The 13,818-nt window shown below is 38.7% G+C and overlaps 1 protein-coding gene across 4 annotated transcripts in view; it reads left to right on the top strand.

The window, feature by feature from the left end:
* The first annotated feature begins 1,703 nt into the window (after positions 1–1,703).
* The window catches only part of LOC126330961 (transmembrane channel-like protein 5), a 246,360-nt gene continuing 234,245 nt past the window's right edge, over positions 1,704–13,818 (top strand). The window contains exon 1 of one of the 4 annotated variants that reach the window (XM_049996433.1): positions 1,704–1,769. In XM_049996433.1, the coding sequence (XP_049852390.1) occupies positions 1,710–1,769 (60 nt within the window). In that variant the 5' untranslated portion in view covers positions 1,704–1,709. The other 3 variants (XM_049996434.1, XM_049996436.1, XM_049996432.1) reach the window with 3 other exon arrangements.

Consider the following 13,818-nt stretch of genomic DNA (forward strand, 5'->3'; position numbering starts at 1 on the left):
GGCAGCATACGATGTATGCCTCTGACCACTGGGTCTGAGTACCGCTGCCATACAGTTTCAGTTAACAATATTAACAAAGATCAATAGCTTAATGACAATAGATTTTATTATTCAAGCAATTCGTAATGAAATACCTTAACACAGAGGAAGAGTATGTTTGAACAAGTATGGACTGCAACTAATAAGACGTACTACAATGGTTTACTATGCAAATGCTTTACATATTGAGAGAGTTGATCCATCCTTTAATCTCAAAAAATCAATTAGACTGTGTCTGTGACGGTCTAATATTTATTTATAATTGCTTCTGCACTGTGTTGTGGTCCCTGTAAAAAATCATGTCAACAATATGAGGTGCATGAATAGTCGATCTTACCTATATGTGTAATGAAAAACATTGTGCTTGTGAACTATTTAAAAAGTGCAATTGGATTTAAAAGTAGTGTTCTACAGAATATACCACAGTAAGTTTGAACTGTATTGGGGGATAATTGTTATTCAGGCACATCTACGCCATGTTCCCAAACTCGCAAGCATTGTAGATACTGTGTTGATATAACATCGGTCTGTGAACTGGAAACATCATTTTTATGGGGAATGTTGGGATTCTGATACATGGCGAAGGCTAAATAAGATACTTCCCCATGATCCCATTTGTACCACATACAGAACTACAATTATGGATTTGGAAAATTATTATGAGAAGATTATACTGCAGGCAGACAGAAATTTTTACTTGCTTAACCAGCTTTGATATAAACCTGGCAAACTACATGGCTAACCTAGCCTCACTTCATAAGCCTCCAGCAGATTAATGATGGTACATATCCGTTTTATCAAATCGAGAAGTAGCCTTTAAAACTCGTTTACTGCAGGTCTTATCATGCATGTCCATGTATGCTTTGCAAAGACTTTTAAATCACACACCAATCTGTGAATTAAAAAGCCAGTTTCTGTATACTAACTGCTATACAATTTTTTGTAGCCCTTCAGAATAACAATAGTTAATCCCTTCATGAGTTTCATTTCTATACCTCACATAATTTCGTGTGTATTCAGAATTACCAAAAACCTAGACGCCTCTTCAGGCAGGCCTTGGTTCTAAGAAAATCATTAAGTTGAGTGATTAAATTCCAGAAAAAGAACGACTCGCGCTGTTCCATGTGTACCAAGGAACATAACTATATAGACAGTAGAAATGTAGACCATTAGGGTGCATGCGTTGTCATTGCCCAAGAAATTGTCAGGCAGACAACGTCACTGCCTCGTTCTATTAGAAATGCGTTTGGAGCTGTACCAAATACGGGGTGAAAACACAAAGATCCCAGGTATTCAACGTCCCTATCACGTGCGCAATGCAAATCAGATACCTGATTACCCGCTGTAATGGGGAGCCCAGTTCTTAACAAAGAATATTTCGGGGGAGAGAGAGGTTTAACACGCTTTCCTGTACGCCAATGCTGTGTTAAGTTTCATTTTATTATGCAAAATGCGTCCCATTTTAATGAAATTCTTGCTTGGCGTTAAGAACAAATTCTACAGCAGCAAGAAACAGCAGTGTACTCTCCTTGTTGTAGGCCTGTTATTAATCTGAAGGAAGTTAAAAATCGTTTTGGATGTTCATTAAAAGAGAGGCTAGTACGAGATTCGTAGTCTTGAATACGAGAAATCGGTTTTCTGGCGTGATGTACGACTATCGACACTTGTCTATGTTCAGTATGTTGTCAGATGATTGTTTTTCTACAATTGGAGTAGTCTATTTCTTAAGTGTGAGGAAAGAATTTGTACTACAGTATATAGGTTGAAAAAATAGGTTAACGTTTTCCCAATTAATTGGCATCGTAAGATACACTGCCCGCAAAATCAACTGTATGGGGCTTAATTATCTTGAGCGGAAGAACCTGTTGATATGGCATCAAACTCTTTATCGTGAGAACCTGTGAGCAATTTCCTTCTTTAGTTGTTGATTGTACGTGATAGAATGCAGTTATGTATAATGTACGATGTAAGAGATGGGTGATGAAGAGTACGCTATGTTGTGTTAGCATTTTGTTACGGTAAGCTGTTAAACGCTAGACAAACATGCAACTTTCACATATTAGCAGTTACTCGAGGACGTGTTTGTAATTATCGGGAATTTAGAGATTGTGAAGTATGAATCCAATGTTTCTAATGAATTTGTTGTGTTGAACATCCGTAAACGATAAGGCGTTGCGGAGTTGACGTTTAAGGAAAACTAGATAAATTCTCAACGCGCGATAACTACTGACTGCCTTTCGCTATATATTTCTGTGGTAATCCGATGTTATCTTAATATTGTATGTATATTATCTTATCGCCGATTGTCACAACGCGAGCTCAACGGATACAGTTGTTAGTTGCGCAGACCTGTCATTGGACAAGAACAAAGGCTCTTAGGGAGGTACGTAGTTTTCAACTATTATTGTCTGACATGAAGGCTTCCGTTGTAGTTTTTCACATTTCATCGTTTCACTACAGTAACATGTGCCATTTGAGTCATAGTATTCATAATTTCCATGAATTGCCTCGAAACACGCGATCCTGCGTAAAGGAGTTTTTACCGGAGACGAAAATGCTCCCAGCAAACCCAAATCGCGCACAGTAAACCATTCGGTGCCACTGCCCAATAAAGTTTCCGCAAAAAATATTTATATTCTTCTCTTATTTATAAAGACACAATCAAGATTAGAAGTTTTTACTTGCATGGAAAAAAAATAAAATGAAAACTGTCAAGAACAGAAGGAACCAAAGTGTGTTGTGAAACTGAATAAATGATGATTATTCTATAAGTACTGTTCCCATAACTTTAATATAAATGTCTCCACAATGTTTAGTATTATTTTGTTACCAACAAAGTGTTTTTTGGAAAACATTTTAACACATATTAAAACGTACATCGTTTTCAAGTGTTCATATTTAAATAAACATTACACTGGCTAATGTTTATGTCCAGTACACACATAAGTTGTGTGATAATGGTAAACATTTGCTTAATGGGAATTTGCATAATGGTGTAAAAAGTGTCAGCTTATGTTTTAATTGAGAGAGATTTTAATGTAGTTATGTTTGTATGTGTGTAATATACATGAACAAGTGTCAACATTTACACATTCCAGCAGATGTAAATCAATGAGCATTACACTGATGGATCACTAGGAAGAAAGATTTCATCCAGTCCTACAGATGTGATGTTATTTCATGTTTATATTACAGAGCTATCTTTAGGAATTTTTTGACTGAAATTCTATTTGGGAAAACTAAAATGTGATATGGCATTCCTCTTGCATTTATGAAGTCTTACTGTCATAATAGAAAGCAGCAGACTTCATTGCATCTAAAAACTGCAAAAAGGGAGAGTGGTTGGGAAAAAATGATCTGAATGGAAAACAACGGTGCTGCATATACGTAGCACAGAATAGTGTAACAGAATTTCATGCCTAACTACATTTTGTATCCATTCATAACACCGATGGAATGTAGATGATGGTCTACATGTCTGAGTCAGCAGTTTATTTCAACTGCAAAATGAATCTGAAGATAAGACTGTTTTCCGCTTTCAAAATTTCATACTGTAAGTAGTAGTTTTGGAAGAGTTTTTGCGAAATTATATCTTTTCTTCCTTGTGTAAACATTGAAATATCTCCTCCATAAGGAAAGAATTGATCAAGGAAGCTGTTTCCGTGATTCTCGAGGCTCGTTTTGAAGAGTTAGTGAGAAGATGATACAATGTTTAACATTATGCTTTGTTGAAAGCTGCTAAGGTGTGACTTTGTTTGATTGTCTGGACATACATTTTCTGTAGTTTCATGGACAGGCTCCAGATGTGCTTCATGATAGCATTTTCAGCAAGGTGATATGCAGGTGCTCTGCTGAGCTGCTACCTTCTTTGTACTCACCTTACTCTCAACAGAACGCTGTAACCCGGAAAATAATTAAGTAAAAATATAAGGTTATTTTCCATAATTAAAAATTTATTGATGTCATGTTTGAGGTAGGCACCTATTTCTTCACTAATTCCTAAAGAAATTTTGAAACTTGAGGTTAGTCAGAGAACCTGGTAAATGACATCAAATTGGGATACACAGAAAAACTGAAAAATTAAGTTCTATTCAGAATGTGGATTTCATTCCTCTGATATATTGGCTTTTGTTGTTGTCTCACCTGGTCAGTTGAACTTACCAATGCTGGATGTATGTTTTGACACATGATGTGATGTGTAATATGTTACTTGTGAAGTCATAACAGTGAAAACAAAAAGGTAACTATCATTGGCAATGCTTGTTTTGCTTGTGCATTATTTTCTTGAATGTAACTTTTTGGGACAAATTGATTGGTATCATAACTCTAGGTTTAGATTAAGTTGAAATGTGGCTGGTAATGAGTTGGTGAAGCCAATGAATGAATATGAATATGAACCGTTAGTTGTGTGATCTGTAGTGTAGTTCAAAGTCTATTCATTAGGTAACTGGAAGTCTTGTCACGGTAGTCTTGTCACGGTGCGTATGTTTCATATATTGATATTCGATGTGTTGTTTTTGTCTGCCTTTTTGTTGATGTTGTCTATCGAAGCCAATGGGCAGTGTTGAAGGCTTGGCTCATCTCTGTGACATTTCATGACTACTATACTGACCAAAAGAGAATTTGAATATCAGAGATACAAATACAGAACAACAATTGCCAACTGAGTTAACCTCCTTAGAAAAAGATGTATGACAACAAGTGTGGAGTAGAACAATATGTTGAGATGTGTGATATCTTGCTGTAGAAGCAGTTGTTTGGAATGGGAGTGGCAATTGGCATATGACAGACTGGGATTACAGAAGTGTCAGATTCCATCCATCTACTTTGGCCATTTCCGCCATACTGATGACGTCATGGGTCATTCTCAGTGTCTCCAATATAGCGCCTGGCGCCTATAACGTCACTACATACACGCAGCAACAAGCACGAAAATACATATGAATAAGACAATGTCTCCCTCCAAAAATATAATCCAACTAATTGGACAGTTGCAGGAAATTAGGGATTTAGGGTGAGGACAAGCTAAATACAAAAATAAAATAAATAAATAAAAAAAAACACAGCGTGACAACACCCCCCCCCCTCCCTCCAAAAAGAAAAAGAAAATTTACCGCATTCTGCCACATCAACAAAATCCACAAGAATCAGACAGTTCCCTTGACCTATGTAGCTCAACTGCTATTGTCAATACCACAAAAACAACAACTACAAAAACTGGAATCGGACATTTCTTATGATCTATATAGGTTAACAACAACTGATGATACCAAAACACCAACACCTACAGCTACAAAAAATTGGAATCTGACATTTATCTTGACCTATATAGGTCAACCACAGCTGGCGATACCAAAACACCAATACCTATAACTACAGAGATTGGAATCTGACATAAATTGGAATCCCTACAGAAATTAAAACACAATCAATACACCATAAATACACAAAATGTCACAACTCCAGAACAATAGACCCAAGAAAACAGTTACTTACCACCAACAAATCCCAGCACTGCAAACTAGGTTGGCTGCTTCACTCAAACTCGGGCGCCAACAAATAAAAACCACAAAATAAATGAAACTCAATCGCACCTTACAAATCAACAACTACTTCAACTAAAAAGGTCCTCTACTACATAACGATAAAACAATCCCCCCCACCCGCCTAAATCCACAACAATTACCCACAACCTGCCCACGCACACAAACCAAACCCCCTCACTTAACCACCCTCAGCCTGTACATCTTACCCACAGTCCTCAGAAAAATACAATGATCCCCAGGGACACACTTCCACCAACAGTACTCAGAGCACCTCTTTCCCCTCCCTATGACTCATTTAACTGCCCCCCCCCCCCAAAAGCTCCTCTATTGCATTAGTGCATGCCTCCATTTCATAATTTTTAAACTCTAAACTATGGTTCACATCTAAGTGATCAAACACCTCTTCCCCAAACTCCTGCAAGATGGAAAAGCATCTGAAACTACAGTACTCCCCTCCTCAATATACTCTTTGATTATCCCCACCAATTCCCTCTTAGTAAGGCCTTCCAATGCTCTGATAACACAGTCAGCATAACCATCCCCTGAAATAACACCCACAAACCAACCGGAAACTTACCTCTCCCTTACTTCCTCTTCCCAATCTGCGAACCATTGATTTCAACCACCATCCCCGGCCCACCGAACTTACCCCTACATTTCACATATTCAGAACACACTTCCCTACAAAAACCAGTTTAACACCATTCTCTCACTCACTCCAGTCTCATGCACACAAAAACTAATGGAGGACCAATAACAGAAATAGTGTGTCAGCAAAACAATCTGTCATGGCCAACGTAGATTTCTTGAACCAGCTACTGCCTCAAACAGAATGCCAGACGTTACCACACTGCCACAGGCTCATGTACTCATCCCTGGTCTGAGATGCTGGAACTCTGGTCAACCTCAAGCTTCACTTCACAATTTCAGCAATTAGTCTAACTACCTGGAGGAATTTGATTACTGACAACATATCCTCCACCATCTCGACTGCAACGCAACACTTTTTTACTTCATCATATCGATACTCAACAAGAGAAGCCACACAATAAATTAAATGTCTTCCCACACCACAAACAGCAAACCAATAACACGCCATGAAAACACCACATACATAAACAAAAGATAAAGTAATTGATAACTCACTGAAAAAATTTCAATCCTTACATCACAAACACTGCCAACAACTTCACTCATCCAACACACAGACACTCTCTCTCTCTCTCTCTCTCTCTCTCTCTCTCTCTCTCTCACACACACCCCACCCCCCTCTGTCCCCAAAGGACATCATCAGACACAAGAAGACTACATCTACAATAACAAAAAACTCGTGAACTAAGGTCCACACACCCTTATGTCCCGGGTCAAAGCACAGACAGGTGGAATTGGACGCTTCCGTTGATCTAACAGACGCAATAGCAGAGATTGCTGGAAAGAGTTGCAGGAATGTGTTGGAGAAAAAGAACCAAGTTAAAAGAAATGGGTTTTGGTACGTGTTAAACTCAACCACATTGTATTGAGCAAAATGTTCAACAATTAAATCATTCACTTGGCTCTTTAGTACAGTAGCTGCAAAATGTCTCGATGAGTAATAGGTTTGTTTTCACACTCAAAGAATGCTGTGAAGTAGTTGCAACAAAGTTAATAGCTTATGTGACAGTTCTCAAAGCCAGTTCTGCCCCTGGAATACAAGGTGGTCAGTGTGTGTATTGGTCAGGTCTCACATGTATTTCTTTCACAGTGATGTGACTCATAGATTGAGGAATTTGAACCAAAATGTCATAAGCATATTGTTTAAGTTGAATGGTTGGTGCAAAGCCACTTGGTGAGGGATGGAAAAAATAATGGAGAGAATATTCTTCACTATAGGAAGTGAAGTTTGGTGTTTGAAATCCTGGCAGAGATGTTTCACTTATTGCAGTTCTAGATTGTATTGTAGAATGAAGAGTCCATTTTCTTGTGTTTGGATGTCAGTTTTGTAAGGGATATTCGCTCCATATTGGAATAAAGAATGAGAAATCAATTTGTGGACAAACTCGGGTGGGTAATAACAGCCTACAAAGACTTCTTCAAGCAAGACGTTAAACATACGGGGAGAGGGACTGGTTGGCACTGCACAGTGTGTGGCACCTGTTAAAGTGGAGCTGTATTTTGATTTGATCCATTAGAAATGGTTTTTGGTAACTAGTAGCTGTAGTACCTGTGTGGTGAAGATCAGAGGCAAAGTAACTCACTGACCCAAATATGACTAGGTGAAACAAATAGCAGTAAAGCCATTAAAGAGTTTGGATTAATTAGGATAGTGTGTCCTCACATTGAACTCTGATCATAAAGGTGTCCACAATAAGTTGAAATGATGTGGGGGCATGGCAACAACGGGTGGACAATGTTAGAAAAGAATCATATAGATGAACCATTGGCAGTATGACTTATGGTGGGGCAATTTGAGAATCCATGTATGCAGGATTATTTATAGCTTCTGTTTTCAAGGTAGTGGTAAGAGTAGTTATTATTGTAGTTATTGACCAAGACATATGGAATATTGATTGTAAGGAAGAAGGTAGTGTTGCTAAAGGCATTGGTCAGTGGCAGCAAGGCAATGGGCATTTGGGGCTGTTGGTATTGAAACAGGTGGCATTGGCAGTGACAAGGATTCCCAAAGAGACTCTATAAATAGGTTATGTTTGATGGATGGATGGATTGAAAATTCTTAGGTGCTTAACGAAGTGGTCATCAGCACTCAGTTTCAGAGGTAGGAAGACTGCAGAATAAGAAGAGAGAAGATTTTTGCATTGCAGGTAGGGACTGAGGCCACAAAAATTGAATTAGAGCATTTGTGGGAGGGAAAATAAACTGGAATGTGGCAAAGTTGACTGGAAATGGACATAAAAGAGAAGTTTGAGTTGTTTTTTTTACATTTCATCTTGTGAACGGATGTAGCCTGTTGCCTGCTGAAGAAGTGGTGGTTCATCCATCTATAGAGGAAAGTATGTTGCAACAAACCGTAAACAAGAATTTAAATGACAAGTTGAAAACTGAGAAGAGTAGGAAGAAAAAAAAAAAAGTCTTCCCCGTCAGTAGCAGTGATGTGAGGTTTGCACGCAAACAGCTGCATGAACAGCTAAGATCAGGACAGCAGGTCGCAAATATTGTAAAACCTGCTGCTGCTGCTGTGACGGGGTATAGAGGATATTGAGGCATTGGCAAGTGTTTAGAGTAAAGGACCTGGTATTGATAGATCATGAGCAGGCAATAGCCTGACCAGGAATAGACAATGGAGTATCAGAAGTGACATGGATACTTTGTTGCAGCAAAGTCACGCTCAAATGTTAGCGTTGTTGAGGTTCTACAATGGTGCAATGAATCTTGGATGAGGAAAGCTGTCATATGAGCTAACCTGTAACTGACTGGGTTGTTTCAGACTTCAAATGAGTCTCTCACATCAGTGCTATCCCAGTCATTGCTATTCTGGGTTAGCTGAAAACATTGGGGGTGGGGGGTGGTAGAATTCCTGTGACTCCACATGTAAGAACCCCCCCCCCCCCCCCCACACACACACACAAAAAGGAACTTGTTGGAATAAGCTTGCACCAGAATGTCAGAGAACTGAAAAATAATGTTAATGAGCTTCTTATACATTTTCACGATCTAAAATGTCAGTAAGAAATTGGTATATTGTGTCTGTCTGAGCGTCATGTAAATGTAGAAATACATGTTTACCCAGAGGACTACAGATTGGCAGTTTACTTCTGTGGGGAAAATATGGAGAAAGACAGAGTTATCATCTATGTTACAGATGACATAATGTTCAAATCTATTGGAGCCAGTAGTTCTGTGCAGATCAGCAATAGGAAGCCTGTACTTGTTGACTGCTGCTACTGGAAACGCTGTTTCTGTAATTAGTGCAGTATACAGAGCCCCACTCAAACATTCCCCAAAAAATTATTTTGCCACATGGCAGACAAAAGAAGGCTAATTATGCTCATCAAAATAATTTATTAATAGGCCTAGATGTATTCCTATCAATTCCGAACAGCTGGTTACCCTAATAAAACATAAAAAAAACACTTGTAGTACAAAAGTAATGGAAAAGAAGAGACATGGAACTGATTTCATATTACAAGAAATACTGTGCTGTTGCAAGGAAAGTGATTAAAACATGAAAACAAACACTCTACAATAACTCAGATTAATAATTCGGATAATAACATTAAATTATACGGGTAATAGTTAAGAAAATGTAGGAAATCAGTTACGCAGTGTTGAGGATTTTGTTATGAAAGAGAATGACCAAATAATGATAGTCATCAGGTAGCCAAGTCATTTAATAATCACTTCCTTGAAGTAGCACAGAAGATTGGCACGGGCAGTTCAAGAACAAAACAATAGAATACATGCAAGAGGCATTGCAGTGCCAGGGAAACAAGCAAATCACATTTACTCCTACTCTGCCAAAGAATTTAAGAATGTAATTATCTATGTCTAAACCTCTCCTAGATTTTATAATATCACAAATTACAGAAATTCTGTTTTTCACATATATGCAATAAATGTATTCTATCAAATATGCAATAAATCACTCTCACACAGGATATTGGCAGATTGACTGAAATATGTTACTTGTCAAGAAAGCTGAGAGACAGTTTTTAATGATTACTGAAAAGTCTCATTATGTATCTCCTCCTTGAAGGTACTGGAAACTATTGTGTGTGCAAGAACCATAACACACCTTTCTCAAAACAAGATACTTGGTCTGCTTCAGAATGGATACCAAACACGTATTGTCACCAAACATGCCATTTTTCAATTCACAGATCCATTTGTAAATGGAAAAATATTGTTCACTAGTATTTTCTATAGCCTCTCTAAAGATCTTGATGGTAGCTGGTTTTTATCACGTCTAACTGAAAGAACAGAGTGTTGCGTTAAGAAACCCAGGGAATATACAGGAGACTGCATCTTCAGAGTTGGATACACCTTTGTTCATCTGAAATATAAATGATCTGCCCAGAAATAATTTTCTTTGCTGATGCTGCCAGTATTATGATTAGTCCTCATGGAGAAATGGCAGTACTTGAAACTACAAAGTTTGTTGAAACTTAATAACTGGTTTCCGGAAATGGACAAGTAAGACTTAGAGAAAAAGAATTCGTGCAATTCTATACCATACAAGGCATGACCAAACCATTATAAATAATGTAAGGGTAAAATCAACAATTGAAAGAAAATATTCTAAGGTTTTAGATGCTTATATTGATGAGAACCTAAACTGGGAGTTGCATGTTACAATCAATGGAAACTTTTGTGTCATGGATAGTATCGGATTTTAGAGATGAAACTGCCAGTTGCTTGACTTTTTTGTACTTTCATTCCATGGTGGGTTGTGGCATCATCTTACATGGAAACTCGTCATTGAGGAGCAAAGTCTTTGTTGTGTGTGTAAAGTACAGTAAGAAGAACACAAGATTAAGTATGTAGATGTGTGGGGTTACACAGAACATGAAACTTACTACACAGAGCTGCCACATCTGGCATAACAGATACACATACGTCATTCCGTGCTGCTTCAGCTATGTTCCATAGTTTGTCAATTATATTGGCTGACTAGTTATGACATGCACCTATCAGCAACCAATGAATATTGCTGCATACTCTTTCCTTATATAGAGAGACTATTGATGGTATTATTCCTAACTACTTTGCGTTTTTGCGCTGAAATTCTAATGTTTTACATATCCAGTTATGAAGTACACACCATGCCAACTTGATATTTGTTGAATGCTACATTCATGGTGTAGCAATTTTAATGGTTCATACTCTTTCAAATATTTATATATTGAGGAAATTGCTCATGGTCGAACAGTGGGATGTCAGTATCCAATGGACACAATATTCCAGCAACCTGTACATTGCCATCAGGTGCATTGATGAACTGACTGAGCAGGGGCATAAGTGGTACTTTTCTTTCTTCACCCCCTCTGTCTGATCTGCCACACTCTCTGTGGTGTGCATACAGAATCTTCTCCTCCCCCCCCCCCCCCACCCCCCCTTCTTCCAGTTGACACATTGCTGCTTCTTCAATTTGCACCAAAAGAGGTATGTTGGCAGCACCTCCGTTATTACTCTGCCTGCTCCCAAAGTCAGTTCATTGTGAGATATTTCCTTCCTCCTGTTAAGCAAATTAAGTGCAGGTTACCAACAATGTAGCCACTGTAAAGATTGATCAGTGAATCCCAACAGATTCTCTGATGGCACAGTCCCAACAGTTAACCGTCTGTGTTGAAACATTAGAATGGTCTCAATCCATTCCATTTAATTCTGATAGACAATGTTCGAGGACTGCTGACTTGTTAGGCTGCTGCGATGTGGTGTGCTGTTGATATTCTTGGCAATGATCTTCAACGGTAATCACCACCTGACTTATGCCTTGCCACTTTGGCTGGGTATCTTATAAATCCTGGATTTCTGTAGACCAAGGTTGTCATTGACACTACCAAGCAGTGTCTGTGTTTTAGCTGGTGGGCAAAAGACTGTCTTCACTTGATGTTTCTGGAGGCTTTCTTGTATCTTTCTGGGTATACTCCACAGAATGGAATAAATGCAATAGTTGCATTCTCCTGTGGTTCCTCTTCTCTTTCTGTCAGTTGTACATTTGTTATTGGGATAGGATTCTCTGAATTTTTTGCTCCATGTAGCTGTTCTTCTGAAACACTGTCTTCAGATGTTCAAGTTCTTCATTGAAACTTTCATTGTTGGAGAGCCTTATACCCCTGTGTTTTGAACAACACATTCCTCTTCACCAGGTGGTGGCAGCTGTCTGTGTGTAGGTAAAGGGCAGCATGCATCTTCTTTTGGTACATACTGTGGCCCATATGTAGATGAAACCATTGTCATATGGCAACATGGAAGAGACTAGCTGAAAGATTTCCTGATACATCTCAATTACATACCCGAGAGCATTAATTTTAGCATGAAATTCAAAGAGAATAGAGTGCACCCATTTCTTGATGTCTTGGTGAAAGAAGAGTGGGTGGCATATCGGACCACAGCATACACTGGAAAAAAGATACACATTAACCTATCTGGCACAGAGAAACTGGGTGCTCATACAGTGATACATAGGGTCACACCCTCTTTGACGATGAAAGTCTCAACCAAGAACCTGAACTTCAGAGGGCAGCATTTCAGAAGAATGGTTGACTGGAGTGGCAAATCCAGAGCCTTAAGTCTTATACTTACTGTACAGCCAGTGGGAACGTAAGATAAACATCAGGAGGATGTGACCATTTTGTGGTGAATTATCTTGAAACATAGGATGTATTCTCGGTATGCACCAAGTGAAGACAGTCTTCTGTCCACCAGCTAAAACACGGGTAGTGCCTGAGGTTGTGCCAAAGATGACCTCAGACTATGGAAATCTAGGGTTTATCTGATACACTACCAATGTGCCAACATATGTAGGTCAGACAGTGCACTATGATGAAAATCATTGCCAAGAACTTTAGTGGCACACCAGATTTCAGCGGCCTAACAAGTCTGCTGTTGTAGAACATCAGCTGTTGGTATTTCATGAAATGGATTACAAAAACGCAAAAGATCTGACAAAGACATCTAATTTCCAGGACTGTGTAATTAAAGAATTTACCAAAATTCGAATAAGTGAACTGCTGATGAGTCACGATAGTGCCTACATCCTTAGCAAGGCCTGACCTACACTCAGTTTGCTTAAGAAGAGGAAGATGATATCCCTCAATGAACTGTCTTCATGGGTAGATGGAACAATAGTAGAGATACTGCCAGCAGACATCACTGGGTGCTAACTATGGGTGTAGCAATGTGTTAACAGACGGAGAGATGAAGGAAATGTTACACATGGACTACTGAGAGTGACATGGTGGAGGGATAAGAGGAAGAGACAAAAGTGCTGCACCAGTCCTTGAGGAGCCATGAATCAACACCCCTGATGATAGCTGTGTGGTAGTCTGCTGAAATATTGTGCCCATTGGACAGTGACACTGGCTGTCAACCAGTGAACTATTTCATCATGAATTATGGAGGGAGAAACTAAAGAATCATATAATCATGTTGGTTGTACTTTTCAGACAAATGATAAAGTGCATGGAAATGTGCTGCGGCCTTTGCATTGGCAACTTTTGTTTATAACCTGGGTTAATGATGTATGCAGGAGGGATAAATGGTTTTTATAGGTTCTAACAGAAGTGTCCCTGAAGCT

This window comes from Schistocerca gregaria, chromosome 2 (genome assembly GCF_023897955.1).
Source record: "Schistocerca gregaria isolate iqSchGreg1 chromosome 2, iqSchGreg1.2, whole genome shotgun sequence".
Taxonomy (NCBI): domain Eukaryota; kingdom Metazoa; phylum Arthropoda; class Insecta; order Orthoptera; family Acrididae; genus Schistocerca; species Schistocerca gregaria.